General features: G+C 42.3%; 1 protein-coding gene across 2 annotated transcripts in view; it reads right to left on the bottom strand.

Annotated features, from left to right (window-relative positions):
• LOC137624232 (uncharacterized) overlaps positions 1–22,657 on the bottom strand; it is a 421,277-nt gene that overhangs the window by 60,865 nt on the left and 337,755 nt on the right. For both annotated transcript variants that reach the window (XM_068354740.1, XM_068354739.1), the window contains one exon: positions 2,091–3,609. In XM_068354740.1, the coding sequence (XP_068210841.1) occupies positions 2,091–3,609 (1,519 nt within the window). The remainder of the gene's footprint in view (positions 1–2,090; positions 3,610–22,657) is intronic.

Below are 22,657 nucleotides of genomic sequence, written 5' to 3'. Positions count from 1 at the left end.
AGAAGTACAGGGTGGTTTTAGAAGAGGTAGGGGTTGTATGAATCAGATTTTTAGTTAGGTAGATATGAGGGAAATATTTAGCAAAAGGTAAGGAGGTGTATGTTGCGTTTATGGATCTGGAGAAAGCGTATGATAGAGTTGATAGGGAAGAAATTTGGAATGTGATGAGGTTATATGGAGTTGGTCGAAGGTTATTGCAAGCAGTGAAAAGTTTCTACAAAAGCAGTAAAGCATGTGTTAGGATAGGAAATGAAGTGAGCGATTGGTTTCCGGTGAGAGTGGGGCTGAGACAGGGATGTGTGATGTCGCCGTGGTTGTTTAACTTGTATGTTGATGGAGGAGAGAGAGAGATGAATGCTCGAGTGCTTGGACGAGGATTGAAACTGGTAGACGAGAATGACCATGAATGGGAGGTAAATCAGTTTTGTTTGCGTATGATACTGCAGTTAAGGAAGTAGTAAAAAAATAGAGGGTTGGGCATGAATGTAAAGAGAGTTCTGTATCAGAAAGTGATTGTACCAACTGTGATGTATGGATCGGAGTTGTAGGGAATGAAAGTGACGGAGAGACAGAAATTGAATGTGCTTGAGATGAAATGTCTAAGGAGTATGGCTGGTGTATCTCAAGTAGATAGGGTTAGGAACGAAGTAGTGAGGGTGAGAACGGGTGTAAGAAACGAGTTAGCAGCAAGAGTGGATATGAATGTGTTGAGGTGGTTTGGCCATGTTGAGAGAATGAAAAATGGCTGTCTGCTAAAGAAGATGTTGAACGCAAGAGTTGAAGGAAGAAGTAGGCTACAAGAGGAAGGCCAAGGTATGGGTGGATGGATGGAAAGAAGGATGCTCTGGGTGATAGGAGGATAGATGTGAGAGAGGCAAGAGAGCGTGCTAGAAATAGGAATGAATGGCGAGCGATTGTGACGCAGTTCCGTTTACACCCTGCTGCTTCCTCCGGTGTCTTGGATGACCGCAGAGGTAGCAGCAGTAGGGGATTCAGTGTTATGAAGCTTCATCTGTGGTGGATAACGGGGGAGGGTGGGCTGTGGCAGCCCCTAGCAGTACCAGCCGAACTCGGTTGAGTCCTTTGTCAGGCTGGGAGGAACATAGAGAGGAGAGGTCCCCTTTTCTGTTTCATTTGTTTGATGTCGGCTAACCCCCAAAATTGGGGGAAGTTCCTTGGTATATGTACAAAATTTCTACAAATAGATTGGTCTATGCAGAGTAGCCTTCACATCTCACGAGTAAAGCGAGTGTGTCTAGTTCCCTGTTTCTGCTTAACATACTTATCATAATAACAAGGAATTAATAAAAACATTAAAACCATGTACAGTACAGTCCTACTTCCTGTTATGTCATTTAGTGCTAAGTCATATGAATGTTGTGTTGAGGCAAGTAATTTTCTATGGTAAATTGGATTTTGTTATTGAATACAAATGTTAGAACTCAACTAACTACAAAAAAGGGATTTTGACCAAGGAAAAATCTATTTCTGGGCTCGACCTGTGTCGCTCCGTGAAATGCTCCTTATACTGTAGCACCATTTCTAAGGTATAAATACTGCTAAAATATACCAGAGAAAAAAGTTGTATGGAATGCCAGGAATAAACCCAGCTCGCTCACTCTAATAGAGTGTCGATATAGTAACTGGGGCATATTAGAATCACTACCAGAGGTCCCTTACCAATTAGTCCTCTCCTTCCTCAATATCCCCGATACTACGAGTTGCTGTTCTACATCCAACTACTGCCGGCTACTACGACTAACCCCCCCCACCCCTACCTCTACCCGCGCTTCTTCCCTCATTCCTTTTCTATATTTGACATGTGATGCTGAAGGCTCATTATACCAGGAGAGAGATAGTTTAATATATAACCTAAATTTTCCTCATTTCAAAGACATTCTTAATTAGTTTACCTATCTTAACCAGGTCTTTAGGGTAAACAGAAGTAATAGAATTTGTAATTTACATGAACTGATCTAAAATATTTTTGTAAGACAGAGTTGGAAAATACATTAATATAAATCTTTGAAAAATTTTAAACTCCTAGAAATTGACAAATCGAAGTCTTAAGTCAGAATTATCAAACCTACCTTCCATAGCAGGTTCTGCTTTCAAGCTTGTCTTTTCCCACGCACAGGAACTGGCACTGTTTGTTTGGTTAGCCTTAATACCGAGTAAAAAATATCTGAACAAGTCAGCCATCATGCTTGACCACACAAATTCTGCATTCTCCATCGTATCCAAATCCTCACTCTTCACAAATCTAAGTAGTCGTGGTTTCTCTTCAATATATCTCTTCAAGATATCATACACACACTTTTTTTCATAAAAAGAGTCCATGATTACCTTGAGCCACTTCCCTTCAAGATTGTTGGTTATCTGTAACCAATCTTCCTTCGTGCCACATAAAACTGGGATATTTGGATTTAAATTAAATAGTTTATGACTATCCTCGTGATAAGCAAAAGAGACCTCACGGCATAGAAAAGAGCCGTTGCCACCCCATGCTGCATACAGAGGTGTCATTGGTGCTAAAAATATGGCACTATCTTCATTCAATGCATGTGTAGCAGCAGCTGCAAAGTCAGTAGCCTGTTTCATAACACGTGTAACTACTTCCTGGGAAGATAATCCCTTAAAATCTGGGTCTCCTAACCCATGGTTCTTGTAAACAAATGCAGGTAGAGACTGATTACATGAAAATAAATTGCACTCTGGATAACCCTCATCAAGAGGTTCTGCCACTTCAGAAACCCCAGACAAAATAACCCACAAAGTTTTATCTTGGCTTTTGCAACTTTGCTCTTTCAAAAAATTCATACCATCATCATCAAGACTGACATTTTCATCAATAAAAACTACATTCATATCACGTACTAAGTTTTGAAGCCCCTTCGTGAATGCTTTTGTACCAAGAACTACTATTTTACTAAAATTTAATTCCGTTTCATCATCTGAATCACAAATGTCATCATCTAGAACAGTATGTGAATCAGCTGGGCCTAAAATCATAGAAAGAAGGTTCTGCATTGAACTAAACCATATATCCAATTTTGTGTGAGTCGTATCTTCCTTTCTTAAGATTTTCAAACTGGGTGCATCACTTTTTTTTAAAGATTCAAAGGGTTTACCATTCACCAGTCCACTTATTTGAGTACAAGCTATGCATGTCCCCAGACTGGAAAATTCACTATACAATACCTCCAGTTGTAAAAATCTACTATAATCTGTAACTGGAAGACGTGCTTTACGGGTCTCCATATGTAATCTTATATGACTGACAAAGTGATCAACAACAGCAACTGTAGATGGAATTGGTGGGGCTAGGATTGTTACATACTCATGTCCTAAAACTTCTTGAACAGTCTGAAAAATTGTGTTAGAAAGTTTAATCAAATCACTACTGTCTAACTTCTGTGGACATCCGAGAAACTTTAACGGTAGTTTACAAGATTTACACTTTGCGTAAGGGGTTGCGCAACCACCAAGTAGTGAAAATATGCTAGAAATCACTATCAACAGGGTATCCACCCCATACATTCCTTTGTAAGTCTCCAAACACGGTTTGAGTTTATTGGTGCTATAATTTTCACTATACAACACCTTCACCTGAAATAATAGAATTTTAATTAAACACCTAGTAAGGTATTTCTTAAGCAAATTAATATAAACAAGAAGTAAACCAAACAATAAAACTAAGAAAATTCTATTACCAATCAAATTTGAGCCAAAATAACAACTGAAGTACTGAAATAAAAACAAATCTGTATAGTCTATACTGTAGATATTTTTGCCAAATTTTGTGTTGCTTAAATAGAAACCATGATTTCAAATTCAGGAAGTTCTAAAAATTTTCCAAGTATAAAACTTAAGAATAAACTAGCTTTAACAAATAAAGTTCTATTAAACTTTATAAGTTTAAAGGAGACAATAGAGAAATTATTCCATAATCAAGAGAATAAAACAAATTTTAATACAATTTGTTATTTCTATAGTACCTCAAGTTCATATTGTTTTTTCTATTTAACCTCAGTATCAACATTCATGACAAAAATTCCCCAAATTTCTCATTTTCTTTCCTTTTAATAGACACGTCTCCAGTAAAGTAACGAGACACTCGAGCAGTTAATTGAGAGAAGCAAAGCAGTGATGTGCCAGAGGCTCATTGTTATTTCAATCTCGAAGTTGAAACTATTCCCTATCCTCTTGACATCACAACTCAGTGGGTAAAAGGTTTGTTATGTAGATGAACCTCCCTTGATGTTCATATTGCTGACTCCCACACTCTGAAGGAAAGTGATATAGATTATCTGTAGAATTAAAATGGTATAAAATATTGAAATTCTAAAGTCAACAGCTCTTAGAATAATAGTAACAAACCATCTCAAAACACAGTTTGAAATATAGGACTCCATATTGTCTTTCTAAAGATATTTGAAATCCAGTACAGTACTGAAGATTGTCCCTAAAGATATCCTATCTTTAATGACCTATTGATATTTCTAACTAAATATTTCAAATTCTTAAAGGAATTTGTATTTCTTCAATGCAGCTTTTAAATATTTATAACGAAGTGTCGGTAGTTACAGGCAGGTGGCAGGAAAGCAACATCCCTCTCCTCAGCACACTGAGTAGCCACTCTGACTTTCACCTAGGACATGAGGGGTTTGTAAGGTTAAGAAAATCTCAAATTATTTTTAAAAAAACTGTGATTTGTTCTGCCACGTATACAAACCCTCATCCTTTAATAGGCAACTTATCTTAAGGAGGTAGGAAGTACCTAAAACCAAGATGGCTGCTATAAAATCCTAAGATGAACAACCCCTTTGACCTAGGTAGGTGCGAAAGTGTTGGCTCCTATCCACTTCCCAACAACTGGAAAGAAATTCAGGTGATGGGTTAGGCTACTGTCTGACAACAGCCGGTCAGTGAAGAGCCTTTGACATAAATAATCTATCTGAAGAGTGTTATATAACATAATAGGTTCATCCATATCTATTCCCCCATACCACTCATAAGGAGGATGGGGGAGACTTTTATATTTACTAATACAGAAAAGCTGTTTGGTAAGGTAGCTTGCCAGCATCAAAGTCCTATCTAGAAAATAATAGTACGAGTAGAAATCAAAGAGGAAAAAAGGCCAAATATTCTTACCTTTTAACCGCACTTGGGTCACGGCTGCCATCTCAGATGAGATACTTCTTGCCCCATGAAGAAATTAGGTTCACTATACAACTTGCAAAGCAGCTACCACAGATCCAAGTGAAAATATATCACAAGACTCATGGATCTACTTGCAAAAACAGTGTGCAGTGAAAGTTGTACATTGGTTCCACACTCTGGCCTTCAACATTGGACTTTCTGAAAGGTTTTCGTAAAGGCTAACGTAGATCTAATTTCTCTGACTTTGTGAGTGAAGGCCAGGTGGGTTCTTCTGGAACTCCAGCCAATGGAAGTTATACTCTAATAAGGATTAGGGGGCCAATTGAAAGCGCACCTGCCTGGCGCTCGCCGGACTGGGGTTCGAGTCCCGCTAAAGCTTGAAAGTTTCTTTAGTGACTGAAACCTATAAGCCAACCTACCGAGTCTCAGCAGCCATTGCCTGGCTCTCCCTGGTCCTAGCTTGGGTAAAGAGGGCACTTGGGTGCTGATCATATGTTATTCCTTTGAACCTTTAAATGGTTTCTCAAGGCCAAATGGAAATTATTTCTTAGAGATATTCTTGAGTAAGTTGGAATAAAGGACAGGTTTGCATAGCTAGGAAAAATAAAAATTACTACAAAAATTCGTGAATTGTTCCTATACAGCATACAAACCCTCACCCTTTAATTAAGGAGACTCACTGCTTGATGAGTTAGAAGTCCCCTTAAAACCTAACTGGATGGTACATTATTTTCCTTGGAAATTACCACTACTTGACCTCTAAAGGAGCCAAGAAATTACCCCAGCAGCATCCTACCTGTCTTTCATAGGGTTTAAAGACTGATAGGGACTGGCCTGTACATGGATGCATGTACATGATAAAGAAAGGAGGGATATCAGTTTGGAAAGATAAACCTGTATGATGATCAATGGGTTAGTATACCTTCCACCATCCCCCTCATTAAAGGGGGATGAAAGAGGTACTTCTTTAAACCTAAGGAACAAAGCTCATGAATGTAACTTATTAGCATCTGGTCAGATCCAGCAGGTAACATTTTAACTGCTTAGTCCCCGACAGGATGGACAGAAGAGTGAAAGAAAATAACAAATTTGGAAATAATTTGCATTTTTCCTAACATACAAACCTGGAGCTATTTATAGGGTATACTTTCAGTGCAGCTGAAAGATGAGCCATGATAATTTTAGTGAGGGATAACTACCCCATCCGCTAGTTAGCGGGTGGGAGGTGGGGTAGACTGGCTACCCCGCTCACTCACACCTCTCGGCTGAGTAACCACTTTGCTTTATGGCAGGACTTCTCGGGGGACAGGGTGGTGGACCAATTTGTATAAATAGCTCCAGGTTTGTTTGTTAGGAAAAATACAAATTATTTCCAAATTTGTTATTTGTTCCGACACAGATACAAACCTTCGCCATTTACAGGGTGACTTACTCTTAGGAGGGAGGAAGTCCTCACCAACTGGCCTTGGTCATGACCCGGGGTCCTCTCTATTTCGATCTGTGATCGATAGTAGAAGGGACCCTACCCTCGCTAAAATCAAGTGCCAATATGAGGTAATGCACTGATAGCGGCCTGCAAAAGCTTGTGTGAGAGTGGAACTAACAGTATGGCTTGTCTTTAACATAGGAACTCGAGTACAGAACCTATTGTTCTTAAAGACTTACCCAATACCCTCCCTCTAAAAGGTATTAGGGACATAAAGTATTCTTCTATACTTAGGAGGCACAAGGGAAATAGGTCTTACCTGCAGCGAGGTGAGGTCAGCTATGCCGAGGCTTGCGGAGCTGTTTTCCCCAGAGGGGAGAAGGTGAAAGGAAGAAAGGAGCCAGGCATTCTTACTCATTCACCCCAGACTAATAAGGGTAGCCTCAGCCCTCAACCCTCTGCTACTTGTCCATCAAGGAGCCTGAGGTGTTTAGACCATTTGTTGTGCTACCACCACAGGACCAATGGAAAATGTCTCCATGTTCTTGTGGTTTACGTCTTTGCAGGTAGTGGACCGTGAAGGTCAATTGACGCTTCCACATGCCCACTTAAAGTATCTGCACTACAGAGTAGTTTCTTGAACGCCAGGGACGTTACGAGCTATGGGTCTTAGGATGGAGGAGAGTCTAGATTAAGAGTAACCTCAATTGCCTTCCGATCCCAGAGGGGAAGGAAATCCTTGAGGTCCTCCTCTTGACCTTCCCCGTGCTGGTCAACAGTGCCGATACACGGGGGCGAGCTGGTATCGTTCTTTAAAGATAACCCCACAGACTCCTCACTGGGTAAAACCCCAGTTGATGGGTTTACGGTTACCAAACAAAGACTCTTTATTCGAAATGGGCTGCACCTAGGGTACAGCACACTCGGATTTGAGTCTTGGCAATCCACTCAGGGACGCCGCTGAGGATTACTTCTCCCCATCTCCTAGGGTAAGAGACATCAGAGGTTGGATCATACAACACACTAACTCTCTTGGTCAAAAGCCCAAGTGAGTAGAAAGGGCGTCTTCCGTGTAAGGAAGCGATCTGCTGCTGGGCCTAAGGTTTGTAGAGAGGGGCCTTCAGAGACTGAAGGACCCGAACCGCGTTCCAAGGAGGAGATTGAGATCTGACAGGGGAAAAGTTATCTCACACTTGCATAAGTAAACGCATCGATGGGAGAGAATCCCCTTCCACGACATCAGTCACAAAGGACCGAACACTTTGCCTGGAAGACCAACGCTGAAAAGTATCTAAGGTGCCTAGACATCTTTTCCGTACCCTGATGCGAAAGGCCTCTCTGAGAGGGGTGGTGTAGGATCGTCCCAGGCGAGAAGTCGAAGCAAAGCTGAGGCTTAGGAAAGTGTTAGAATATGGCTGCTTGGAAGATCGTGCCATGGAGGAAGATCGTGCCGTGGAGGAAGATCCCTCGGAACTCCGTCAGGAGCTGTGGAAGGTCCGGGAACCATTCTGCGGGTTGCCATAGCGAAGCTATTGGAGCTCCATCAGGGGCTGCAGAATGTTTGGGAACCATTCTGCGGGATGCCATAGAGAAGCTATTGGAGTCGTTGATAAGATCCCGCTTATCCTGACATGGCTGAGGACTTTTTCACCAGACCAAATAGGGGGGGAAAAAAAAGGTACACCTCTAGGCCGACCCATCGATCTTGGAATACATCTTGTTTGAGGGCCTGGGGAACGGTCGAGTGGGAGCCTGAAGATCAGGGACGCTGCGAGCATAAACACAGTCGGGGACCCCACAAAGTTAAATCTTTGTTGGATACAAGATGATTTCAAGACACTAGGAGCCCATTATCTGGGTGGTTTTGCAAGCACATTCCTATACCAGGAATGACGCGACCAGATGGGGGCAACTAGTTGTACTTTGTCCATCTGAGGCTTCGTACTGCTAGATGGTTCTCTAAGAGAGGTGAATGCTGGTACCTCTCTGAATCGGGCCAACAGACGAGGATGGAATGGTATGGCATATGCCTGCCCCCACCCCCCTCTCTCTTTTGATGCATTATAGAGAGCATCAGGTTCAGAGGGAAGACGAGAAGACAGGCCTCTTTGCAGAAGCTCTCGTCTGCCACCCATCATCCGCGGATTGTCCATCGGTGAGGGGTGGTTAAGTGCATAGCAATAAACACACCTCGAGATGATGTCGAGACATGTAACTAATTGCACGTTCTTGCAACGAAGGGGAACAGCCTGTTCTCCCTCCAACTGCCACTAATCCAGTGTGGTTGGCCGAATAAGACCAATACCAAATGGTAAACCAGTTAATCAGTACAGCTTATGTTATAATAGCGAATCTCCATAGAGATCGCTTTCCGGACAAGAGACTGTACGGTAATCACCGAACGCATCCAACCAAACCTAAGAGTGGATTAAGACGTATCTTCAATCTATTGTTGGGTGGGTAAAGAGCATAAGTCTACTACGGAGTAGTAACACCGAACTGTGCGCATGACAAGCATACATGCGTAGTTCGACTTATAAGTCGTGTCCGGGACTCAGTTGGAGAACGTTGGAAATGTTCGTAACGGTGATTTCCCATTCTAAGGACGAAAAAAACATCCGTACTTCTCCGTCTCCGATCGGTACACTAGCATTTATAATAGATGTTCCCTACTAGGGAACAGATATGCTTATGAGAGGTTTCCAGCCAAAGCCTTTGTTGGAGACTAAGACTTCCGATCCGGGGAAAGGAAAAAAAGCCTATAAGGAGGCAGAACGTAAATGCCGTATGTCTGGTTACAGGAAAGTAGCCAAGTAATGTACTGAATAACCTGGTTTCAGTAAGGGATATAAATATACAACTTAATAGAACGGAGTTCTAATTGGAAGATGTATATAGCCCTTAGTGGCAGAAAGATCGCTTGCACGCATATATGTACTTGTCCATTTGCGCTAGCGCATGCGTATTCTCTGCCTCCAGGAAACGTTTGCAACGAATCTGGTTGCGGCAATAATGTATATGCGATGAATCGCAACATTATTGCCGAAAGAATTTTGATCGTTGACTAACTGTAATATTTTCTTGAATCAGAGCGAACATGTTCTCAAACAAAATATACAGTTATAGAGGCGATCATTTTCCCTTTGGTTTACCCCTCCTCTTTATGTGAGGGGCTAGCCAGGGTTCATTACACAGAAACAGATGTCTGTTTACCCGTGGGCGGGGTTTGAAACATTCGTAACATAATGAAAAGATGCCCACGCTGTTGCTATCGTTCTTTAACATTAGCTAACAATGTTCCTTCGGGAATAATTGTTCGAAACAATAACCCTGTAAGGATAGAATAAAAAGTCTCGAAAGACTATCGTGTAAAAAGGCAAGTCGTTATACCCACGGTACAATGACGGGGAGGCTGCCTTCAGCAAACGGTAGAACCAAGTTTAAGACAATAACCTTGCGGTTTTGTCTTGGCTAGAGTGCCTGCTCCGGGAAGGCTTATGGCCTTCATGAAGTTTTAACACCCATTGAAGTTTTGTAAAAACTTCTCAGGAACGAGTCTCCCGAAAAAGGGTGAAGTCTCGTATATGGGGGTTTGCTTCAAGAAGGGCAGACATAATTGCCATCGACCGCTTACCTGAAGGGGTTGCCATCGAACTCTTTCTCGATAGTGAGAAAACTACCGTCTAAATAAGACAAGGCCTGCCAGGGGAAATGAACTGCAATGTAAAGAATTTTTCATTCCCCGCTCATTTCCATCTGCAACCAAACCACTCGAAGTGGGAAGGTGGAGGAAAGATGACGATGGTTCGTTCGAAAATGAAAGGATCGGTACTGGCGAAACCAGACTAGCTGATATAGTAATCAGCTGGGAGTGTAGAGTGACGTATCAAGTCACACCTTTGGAAGACCCATCCCGTAGAGGGGGGGGAGGTCGAACATAGAGTTTTCAGAAAACTCTGAATCGTGGAAACAGATTCGGATGAGAACCTAGGGGTTCAGAATATATTTGTGAATTCCTTTCTCACGACCTTAAGGGATGTTGTGCCGAAAACCCGTTGGAACTCTGTCGCTGATTCCTGATGGAATTCCAGGAATCGTGTTACGTGACCAGGACCCAAAGGAACTATGTCATAGTTACCTGTAGAGATTCGTAAATCCTTAGGCAGCAGGCATCCCTCTGTCATCAGAATAAAACTCTTGATGACGATGGGCGCGCGCGAACAATTCACGGGACGAGAGTTCGAAAACTCTGTCATGAGAGTAAACCTCTTGTGCACTCGTGAACACTTCGCGCAACTAGAGTCTGAAGAACTCTGTCATAAATGGCTATGGTCACGAGAACCCAAAGGTTAAGAGTTTTTCGAGCACTTCAACCGATTGTATGCGCGCCAAGTTGGTCGTGCGTGCGAGCCAATATGGTCGTGCGCTCCAATCCGATCGTGTGCACGCGCCAATATGGTCGTGCGCTATATTCATGCACGCGCGCCAATTTGGTCGTGTGCTCTTGCGCTGAACTGTTGGTAAGCAGAAGGGAGCTCGTGCGCGGACCTTTGTCACGTTCATGGAGCGCATGAGATTGTTCACTCCCCTGGCGCGCATAAGGTTGCTTGCGCGCATGGCGCGTCACAGGATGTTCAAGCGCATGGCGAGCAACAGGATGTTCGCGCATATGGCACGCAAAAGGATGAACCCGCGCGCCATGATCGCCATTTTGCTTGCGCGCGCCAAGACGGTCGTGCGCGTCAAGTTAGTCGTGCACGCCGATTCAGTCGTGCACGCCGATTCAGTCGTGCGCGCGAGAGCTCTCAGGTTGGTGAGAGAACTGACTGCTACGCTCACCCGAAGGTTCAAGATAGCTTGTGTTGTGTGAGCACGAACGATCAACACAACGAGAGTTTGGAAACTCTCTGTCATAAAAAGAATGACTCAGGTCACGAGAACCCGAAAGTTCAGCATGAACTGTGTCGGATGAGCGCAACGAGAAACCGAAGTTTCCCTGTCACTAAACACTGAAGTGTCGGAGTGACTAAAGTTACGAGAGCCCAAGGGTTCTGCGTAACTAATGTTAAAAGAGCCCGAAGGGTCAGAGCAACGAGAAACCGAGGTTTCCTTGTCACAAAACTACCGAAGTGTTAGTGACTAAAGTTACGAGAGCCCTAGGGTTCAACGTAACTGATGTTACGAGACCCCGATGGGTCAGCGTAACGAGAAACCGCAGTTTCCCCGTCACAACACACCGGAGTGTTAGAGTGACTAAAGTTACGAGAGCCCAAGGGTTCAGCGTAACTAATGTTACGAGACACCGAAGGGTCAGCGCAACGAGAAACCAAAGTTTCCTTGTCACAAAACACCGAAGTGTCAGAGTGACTAAAGTTACGAGAGCCCAAGGGTTCTGCATAACTAATGTTATGAGGCCCCGAAGGATAAGTGTAACGAGGAACCGAGGTTCCTCTGTTACAAGACCCCGAAAGGTCAGCGTGACTGATGGCACAAGTTCCCGAAGGCTCAACGTTACCATCGTTACGAGAGCCCAAAGGTTCAGCGTAACTGAAACCCGAAGGTTTCGTGAGGAGTCCCGAAGGACTCCTACTGTCATGAGAACCCGCAGGATCAACATGACGAGAGCCAAAAGGCTCAACGATCACGCCAGCCCAAAGGGTGATCGAACGAGACCCTGAAGGATCAAGGAGAACCCGCAGGTTCAAGATAACACCTCCGCATAAGAGGTTTGTTCTCCTAAGGGAAAATGTCGCTTAAGAGAAGGCTCTCGCTCCGCCCCTGAAGGAGATCCATAAGCGTAACGGGGGACCGCCGATGCCTAGAGGCGGTCTTCTCTCGAGGACGAGAGACTCGTTCCCCCAAAGGGATAACCTGCTTCGAGGATAGCTCTGCCACCGCCCCTGGTGGATCAGCAAGCTCCTACAAGTTATTTCTCGCGAACGAGAGGGAAGTTCTCCCGAAGGAGATCGCCTAAGACAAGCTTTCTCCCAGCTCTCTGGGAATAAAGCGTAGGCGTAAAATATATCTCTCGCGAACGAGGGAGAAGTCCTCCCGAAGGAGGACATCGCCAAAGACAAGCTTTCTCCCAGCTCTATGGGAAAAAAGCGTAGGCATAAGAAACTCTCTCTCACAAACGAGAGAGAAGTCCTCCCAAAGTAGGACATCGCCTAAGGCAAGCTTTCTCCCAGCTCTTTGGGAAAAAAAGCGTAGGCATAAAAATCTCTCGTGAACGAGAGAGAAGTCCTCCCGCAAGAGGACATAGCCTAAATAAAGCTTTCTCCCAGCTCTATGGGAAAAAAGCATGGGCGTAACAAAAATCTCTCTTTCTCTCTCTCTCTCTATCTCAGAGAGAGAGAGAGAGAGAGAGAGAGAGAGAGAGAGAGAGAGAGAGAGAGAAGTTCCCCTCGGAGGAGGAACGTCAAGTTGAAGGTTAACAGCGAATGCTACCTAGTAATGAGGGCAGCTCACGAGCTACCACATGGAGCGCAGGATAACGAACAGGGCGGCCATAGCACTCGGCCTTGTGTTCTACGTCACTGTTACCTGTGAAAAAAAAGGAAGTTGTTATCAATTACAATTCATGCTCCGTTGCACAAAATACACTATTTGGGGAATAAGTCACCTTCCTTGTAAGATAATTCCTCGAAAGGGAGCTGAATTGTTATTCACTTTAATTCTGTAATGAAACAAACACACGGCAGTGTTGAGAACCTGCCGACCATCAGTCGCAGGGAAGGGCGGCAATGACAACTCCCTTACGGCGGAGGCAGTTGGAAACGATCTAACGACGTATATTTCCATTTATACACATACATACTCAAATATATATATGATAAATGAAAACACACAAGAAAAACGAAAAATAAAAATAAAGAATCATCAAGGCAAGTCTTCGTGGGAGAGAAGGGCAGCATGTCCGTCCTCTACCAAGCCAAAAAGTTAAGTGGTTACTCAGCCGAGAGGTGTGAGTGAGCGGGGTACCCAGTCTACCCCACCCCCCAACCCGCTAACTAGCGGATGGGGTAGTTATCCCTAACTAAAATTATCATGGCTCGTCTTTCAGCTGCGCCGAAAGTAATACCCTATTATAAATAGCGAAGGTTTGTATCTGTCTCGGAACAACTAGTATTTTACATTCCTTGCAAGAAAAAGGAAAGAATTTAAATAATTGCAAGTCATACTAAGTAGATTACGTCACATGATTGTGACGTCATAGCGATGGCGGACTGATTTCCTTCAAGGCATTCAGATCTCGCCTTGCTAAGAGTTTACGTCATCACGAATGTGACGTCATAATGTTTTTCCTTCCATTATATCTTTAAGAGTTGTTCGTTAGTTAATAAAGTAGGGGGGAAAAATTCGTTGATTCTATCCATTTCATATCTTCGAACATAGAAAAGAAAACAAATACACACATTCCCTCTGCTACATACTGTGTGGGAATCAAGAGCAGCTTGAAAGCTGGTCTAGCCCTTAATTTAACAACAGAGGAGCCATCTTCAAAATCAAGTTAAATTAAACTGTCCAAGTTGGAACAACAAAAAACTATCTTATTCGTGTGAAAAGGAAAATCCAATATCTTCGATAGTCGAAAGGCAGTTAGTGATTGCCATAAACAATAAACAATGGGTACTAAACCAAATTTGTAGATGAAGCAAATCCACAACGAAACGAATTTCCGACGTGTTGACTTGATTAACGGCAGGGAATTTCTGAGGAATGTTGGGAATGGTTCCATTACTTACTGAGAGATGGCGCTCACGTATGACCACATACCCACCTGGCGGTGATTGACGCGAAATTTGAATTTCAGCCGTGCGCGCGACGAATGAATGAATGATTTAAAGTTTTCAGGCATCCTGACATCTAAGGTCATTGACGCCGGTAACATTTAATTTATGTATACAAAAATAAAAAATGAAACAAAATAAAAAATTAAAGAGTATTCAATTAAAATCATAAAAAATTGAATGTCATAAAAGTTAAATATTTTTCAGAAGACCTGCTTCTGAAATAAATCTAAAAATGCCACTTGCATGGTAGGACACATCATTTCCAAGAATCTTGGCAAGGATGAACCTGCCACCCTCACCTCGAGCCTCAAACAAATATCTATTCCTTAAGTTGTTATAATTGGGGCATTCGGTCAACAAATGCCTTACTGTTAGAGGTACCAAACAGTTGTCACAATACGGTTGGTGTTGGCCCCTCAGCAGAAACTCATGTGTCAACCGAGTGTGACCAATACGGAGACGACAAAGAGAAGTCTCCCATTTTCGGGGCATCATATTATACCTCCAAGGAGATATGTCATTTGTTACTTCCCTCATTTTATTGCCATCTTGACTATCCCATTGCTGTTGCCATTTATTGCAAACCAATTTCTTGATGTCAGGTAAGAAATCATTACAGGGAATGGGATACCTTCTTGGCAGCAACTCGGATGCAGCCTCCTTAGCCAGTGAATCTGCCTTCTCATTCCCAGACACACCTACATGTGCTGGAACCCAACAAAATTGAAGTTATACCTCTCCGTCCAATAAGGAAAAGCCATTCTAAAATCTTTAAAACTAGAGGGTTATTAGAATTAAAAACTTCCATAGCTTGAAGGACACTCCTTGCATCACTAAAAATTGTAAAATTACCCTCCTTCTCCAACGCTATTTTCTCAATAGCGGTTAATATGCCATACAGTTCGGCAGTAAATATGGAAGCGGTCAGAGGAAGTGCACCTCTACAATTAAAACCATTACTATGTACTCCAAATCCAACGCCAGCATCAGATTTGGAGCCATCAGTATAGATAAAAGTTGATCCTCTATGTTCTTTAACATGTTCATTAAAAAGAGACCTGGCTTCTAGGTCTGACATATTCTTCTTATCTCCAATAAAATATTTACAAAAAGATATCTCTGGTAACTTCCATGGAGGCGTTGATGATACCTTGAATGGAAGTACCTTATTTCTAATTATATCCAGACTATTTAATAATCGTTTCACCCGAAAGCCATAAGGTTGAGGAGATTTTGGGTGCAACTCAAAGTATGATGCGTGTCTTACAAGGCTTGCAGTCTGAAAGGCTAGAGAGCTAGGGAGTCTTTGCAATCTAAACCAATACCGAAGAATGGAAGACATTCGGTAAAGGTCTAGAGGTAACTCTCCAGCATCAACAAGGAGACTTGGGATAGGCGAGGTTTTAAAAGCTCCAGTAGATAATCTAATACCTGCATGATGTATCGAGTCTAATATTTTTAACCGGCTTGGGGTGGCTGAGGAATATACCTCACAACCATAACTAATTTTGGAAAAAATCAAGGCCTTGTATAATTTTAAAATAGTATTGCGGTCTGCCCCCCATGATGTATGGGCCAATACTTTTAAGATATTCAGAGCTTCAACACATTTAGCTTTTAGCGCTTTTAGGTGAGAAACCCATGTAAGTCTACAGTCAAATATCAAACCAAAAAATTTGGTTTCCGATACACATGGTATCCATTGACCTTTAATGTATATATCCGGGTCTGGATGTACTCCCCGGATACGACAAAAATGGACAATGGTAGTTTTACTTGTCGAGAACTTAAATCCATTCATGTCAGCCCACTGGATAATTTATCAATAGAGAGTTGGATTTTTCTCTCAACCATTGCCATTCTAGTGCCAGCAAATGATATTGAGAGATCATCCACAAATAATGTTGAGAGAACATCCTGGGGAATGGCTGAGGATATCCCATTAATTGCTAGTGCAAAAAGGGTTACACTCAGCACACTACCCTGAGGAACTCCTTCTTCCTGGCACTTACTCTGATAGAGTTTCCCCCACTCTCACTTGAAAAACTCTACGTGAAAGAAATGCCTGAATAAATAGTGGCAGCTCTCCTCTCAATCCCAATTCATGAATGGTTTTAAGAATACCATATCTCCATGTGGTATCATATGCCTTTTCAAGGTCAAAAAATACTGTAACATGGTGCTGTTTGGAAGCAAAGGCTTCACAAATAGAAGACTCAAGTCGTATCAACACATCAGTCGTTGAGTGCATTTTTCGGAATCCACATTGAATCGGTGATAAAATACCTTTTTTTTCAAGGTACCATATCAGCCTTGCATTGACCATCTTCTCCATGATTTTACATAAACAAGATGTCAATGCAATAGGACGATAGTTTGCTGCTAAAAACTTGTCTTTACCGGGTTTTAAAAAAGCTAAAATAATGGCTAGTTCCCAAACACTTGGGTAACTATGATCATGCCATATTCTATTAATAATACTTAAAATAAATAGCTTTGTATTAAAATGTACATGTTTAATCATTGCATATGGAATTCCATCGGGTCCAGGGGCTGTATCATTGCAATGAGCAAGTGCGGAATCAAATTCTCTTTCAGTGAAAGGAGAATTATACGACTCTTCCCTTCTTGTTGCAAAATTTAAAATTTTCTTTTCTTCAGTGCTCCTATACTGGTGACCAGGGGCTCCTTCACACTTGCTAGATACATTTGAAAAATGATTAGCCAGGGCATTGCTAACTTCATTTGCTTCAGTTACATACTGGCCATTCACCCTCAACACTGGTGGTGGGTTGGGGGTGAATTTGCCAGCTATCTTTTTTACTTTCCTCCACACAGAAGATGGTGGTGTTCTACTGTTAATGGAGGAAACAAAAGACATCCATGACTGGCGCCTTGCTTCTTTCATGGCACGACGGAACTGTGCTCTACATTTCTTGTACATAATTAAATTCTCATCAGTTCTGCGTCTACGCAATCGTGTTAGAGATCTTCTTGTGGCTCTGTGGAGTGCAGTTAGTTCTGAAGACCACCACGGGACTGGTCGTCGTTTGAATAACCCTGTTGTTTTGGGAATTGAATTGACTCCTGCTGTATGAAGAGTTCCATTCAGTAGGTCTATGGCATCATCAACACTTTCAAACTGTTCTGCTCTCCCTTCGATTTCACTTAGCTCACAAAATTTAACCCAGTCTGCCTTGTCTAGATTCCAACGTGGCAATCTTTGCAAAGGCGGATCCTTGTTGGTGTTTATAATGATTGGTGCATGATCACTAGTATGCCAATCGTCTAATGTCCTCCAATCAAAATCAAGAAGGCAGTTAGAGCTTGCAATTGAAAGGTCAATGCATGACAAAGTACCTGTCTGAACATGGAAGTGTGTGGGCTCTCCTGTATTAAGGAGTCCCACATCCTCATTCTCCACAATTGATGAGATAATATTGCCCCTTGTGTTGGCCAAAACATCACCCCATAAAGGATGTCTACCATTCATATCTCCCAGTAAGAGAAAAGGTTGAGGGAGTTGTTGAATGACCTCTGCTAAATCATCATATAAAATATCATCATTTGGAGGTAAGTACAGAGAGCATATTGTATATTTTCTCCCTATATCAATTTGTACAACAACTGCCTGCAGGGTTGTACGTATAGATATAGGTATTTGGGGAACATCTCGACGAATGTACATGAGACTTCCGCCATGGCTCCCTACTCCGTGATCATAAGGTGTCCTATAACTAATATATTCGCGAGGACAAGGGGTATTAGCATCAAGCTTGCTCTCCTGGAGACATACAATTATGGGGGAATGTTCGTGAATTAAGAGCTTAAGTTCTTCATATTTGGCCCTCAAACCCTGACAATTCCATTGCAAAATGGATGAAAAAACTATGTATTATTTTCTGGAAGACATCTTTGATGAGGTCTTCCCATTGACAGTTTTTGATTTGACAATATTTTCTGTAGGCTTCTTAAGTTTGGGTCTTGATAAATTAGGTTTTATATTAGCCTTTTCAGTGTTGTTGTTACCTATTTCTTGTGGGGGATGGTGGACCTCCACTTGAATTTTTGATTGATTCAAGAAGTTTTCCTGTTGATCTGAAATATCAACAGGCAAAACATCATATCTATTTGATGACATAACTTTTGTGTTTTTAATGGATGGGGGTGAGAGAGATGGAGGTCTCTCTCTTTTCCTATTGACAGGTGGTGATTTATTAGGTTTTGATGCTTTCCCCACTACAGGCGCACCTGATAATTCTGTTTCATGTGGAACCTCCATCAAATCAGGCAAAGATATAGCCTGAGAGAGGTTAGAATTATCCTTTGTAGTGGGGGACAAAGGTTTACTAGAGGTGAGAAAGGTCTTACGTGATATTCTTGCCTTATCCTCTAGAATTCTATCAGAAGATGGCAAATTTCTTTTCTGGGGAATAGAGGCAGTATTAGGTGGGCTGGATGTCTCCTGCCTCATTTTTTCTCCGGATTTCAATACTTTTGCATAACTTGCTGATTTACTCAATAGTCTCTTGGCATGCCCCACACTTATGTGTTCAATACTGGATTTATTGAGAGAAGCCTCTTCTAATTTATATTGCTGGCAGTTCCTATCCGTAGATTTGTGATTCAAATTGCAGTTTATACAATTGGCCTCTAGTGTACAGTCTCCATGGTAAACATTAGAGCATGTACTACACATTTTATCATTCTTACATACTTTAGATGGATGCCCATATCTATAGCAATTAAAACATTGCAGCGGCTTCTGCTTAAAAGTTCGCACTTTAATTCGTTCATTCTCTATGTAAATGTGGAAAGGCACATCAGCATCCTGGAAAGTCAGGATAATCATTGACGTTCCAGGGACTTTATGCACTTTCCACACAGTTAAAGGACACATGGCCAATATCTCCTCTTCTGTGAATTCATATAAGTCTCTATTAAAAACTACTCCCCTTCCATAACTGAAGTTTAGATGGGGTTTCACATCCAGCTTTATGTCTTCGTTATCTGTATTTAAATTGGAAAGTATAACCAATTGAGTTTCTGATTTGGCATTTATTAGGAAACTGTTCTTTCCAAACCGAGATATATCTCCTGGTGCGATAGTACCTACTTTCTTTTGAAGAAATTTACATATTTTGAAATAATTTCCAGTACTCCCTTTTGATTGAGCAATAAGCCACTTTGGTGGTTTTGGCTTTCTCTGGGAAGGTACAACTACCTCTATACTTTTATCAATCCAATCTGCAGGCCTATATACATCCAGATTCTTGGGTACCCGATCGCAAAGAGCACCCTTGAAATTCAAATTACTGATTTTAATATTTATGATATCATTGATAGCTTTGAATGCTTCATCATGGTTATCAAATGATATCCATGAATCCCATTTGTCACCTTCAAGCCTCATCCTAATTTCCCTGATGTGACCATAACATTGAAATAATTTATATAGAACATCGTAATTGGTTTCAATGGGGATCTGAGTGATGTGAAGGATTCGCAAATTCTCCATGTCACCCAAATTACTTTGTTTTTTAACATGAGTAGCATGGTCCTTTAGAGTTTCCGGGTCGTCAACAGAGGGGTTAGTTTTAGGAGTAGAAGCAAGCCGGGTTATCCACCTCTTATCAGAGGATTTCAGTCCTCCTATCCCATGTGGCCCAACACGAGAAGAGGCTTCAGCGGGGACCAGTCCTCTATTAGAGAGGGGCTGCCTCTCTTAAGGTGGGCGTACACTGGTCAGTGGGGGTAGTTAGCCCCTCCCACCGACGACTCCAATGCCTAGCGTCACCCATTACCCGCAAATATGGGTGACTTAAAACCGGATCATTGGAGCCCGACTCTTAACAGACTTAGTCTGCACCCAATGGGGTCTGCCAGAGGGTGATGGCGTCTAAATTTGTACAGGTTGAGATGGCATGACATCCATCCCACCCTGCGTCAAATCCAAAGCAGCAGTCAAAACCTAAGTCGTACAAGCTAAAGTCGTCAACAAGTTCATGCCCAAGAGGAAGAGATGGGAGAAAATAAGAAGTAATCAAAGGAACGGAGAGAAAGTGCTGACTAATTTAGTTGGATCAACAGTTGGGCACCGAGGTCCAGTGGGGAAGTAGTTCCCATTGTTCATTAGAGCCCAACTGCTAGTCCCTAAGCCCCCCATCCTCATCAAGGCTTCAGCATCTGGGAGGGCGCGCGACGAAACGCGGGATTAAGCTATACTGTATGAAACTACCAGGGAAGTTACATATTTGAAAATCTGTTTTAATGTTGTTAATGTTTACACAATATTTCATCTTAATTTGTTCATTACTTCTTATATTGTTTATTTCCTTATTTCCTTCCCTCACTGGGGTATTTTTCCCTGTTGAAGCCCTTGGGCTTATAGCATCTTGCTTTTCCAACTACGGTTGTAGCTTAGCTAGTAATAATAATAATAACAAAAGAGTATTCGTCTCTAGCAGCAGAGTGCGAGGAGAAGAAATAAATTCCTTTTCTGAACTCGATCTACAAGGGGAGAAGAATTTCTCCGTTGCCTGCTATCTGGAGCGTCTATGACTCGAGCTTAATCTACAATGTTTAACTAAAGTGACATCATCTACATTTGATGGGGTGTTAACTCGTGGGAAAGGGTTTCGAAAAAGCTTCTGGCCCTTTTCCGCTTCCATTACCTGAAAACAAGATTTGTCTGAAAGATAATATTGTCACCGTTCCGAAGAACAAGTAACATTTGAAGCATTGCAAACATTAGGCCGGGAACCAGTGTGCGGTTGTTCAGGAAAAGCAATGGGTTTACTATTTGCATAAGTCGTGGCTTTGGGATTGTGAGATCTAGCTAGTTGTTTATAAAATTCCTGGGGAACTTTAAAATAATGAGGCGTGCCATTCAAAAACAGGCTTAAGAAATAGTAGCAAGCTCATGGCGCATGTTAACATGGCTGCTTTGCAGAGGAATAGCCTCATTCGTCAAAATGGCAGCTCATGGAGTGACGTCATTACTAGTGGGCATGACAACTCGCGTGGACTTGTCCTAGCCTGACCAACCTGTTTGAGTAATTTCATCACGCACAGGATTGGCGGCGCGTGGAGTGACACCATCACACGTAAAAACAGCGGCGTGTACAAACTTGTTATGCTAAACATACAGCCTGGCTGAACCGTGAATAGACAATGCTCAGGAAATTAACGAGGGTTTTGTCACACTCGACTTCTTAGCACTAGTAGGGTTAGAAGGAGAAAAAGACAACTATTTAGGGCAGCTTGAGGTTGCCAAGTCTTGGGGTGTGGACACAGCCAAAGCTGTTTGAACACACTCGTAATAAAGGAATGAAATATCCTGGAGTGCATCATGGGAACTTTTCAGAGGAAATCAATGCCAAGGAATCCTGGGTGTACGAGGTAAGCCTGGCTCCTGGGAATAAGCTTGAAACTGGAAATAAGGGTCTTTCAACAAGGCTGCCTCAGTACAAGGGGAAATGGCGCGTGCACAACTCTAGGGTTCCATGAACGGGAACATGTAGATGCAGTCAACACTCAGACTGGAGATACTTCCAGAGTGGAAAGATCTTCTCTGGATAATCAGATATTTAAGGTTCACCACTCAAAACACTCATGGTAGGTGAGGGAGATCTATTCAGAATAGAATAATCAGGGCCTGATGGTACTGAGATACGATCTGGCTCCTGGAGCACAGTGGCCGTAACCAAGGGATCCACTAGAAGTACCAACTCAAGCTCATACAGTAAATTATCAACACTGGGGGATAAAACATTAACAAAATTACGGACATCGTCATCTGTGACTGGAGCTTCAGTGGGTTCCTGACAAGGATCAGGTTGAGGAATAACTTCTGCCACAGAAACGAACTTTTGATTCTTACCATAGCTGGGATAAGACAAAAAAGAGAACGATCTCACTTAGTTTGTTTCTTGCGACAAACAATATCTCTCCATCTCTTCCACTGGGAGGATGGCCACTACCTACAATACTCATATGGTTATTTCATTGAACATCTCTTCCCACGGCAATGGGGCAAAAAGGATGCGAATCAACATCTACCAGACTCATGAAGTTGTCACAGGAAAGTCCATCATGACCAAGGTATGAACACATATTAAGCTTAATAGCTATAACTGCATTCCCTCGTAACTCACAAATAATGATAGTAACATAAGTGACAGTGAATAATAAAGAAATGCACGAGCCACAAGCACTAAACACTATAAGGGTATACAGTACATGGTGAATGCACTACCGTATTATGATGCAATCA

Source organism: Palaemon carinicauda, chromosome 31 (genome assembly GCF_036898095.1).
Source record: "Palaemon carinicauda isolate YSFRI2023 chromosome 31, ASM3689809v2, whole genome shotgun sequence".
In the NCBI taxonomy this organism is placed as follows: Eukaryota; Metazoa; Arthropoda; class Malacostraca; order Decapoda; family Palaemonidae; genus Palaemon; species Palaemon carinicauda.
This window is presented reverse-complemented; position numbering and strand designations above follow the sequence as displayed.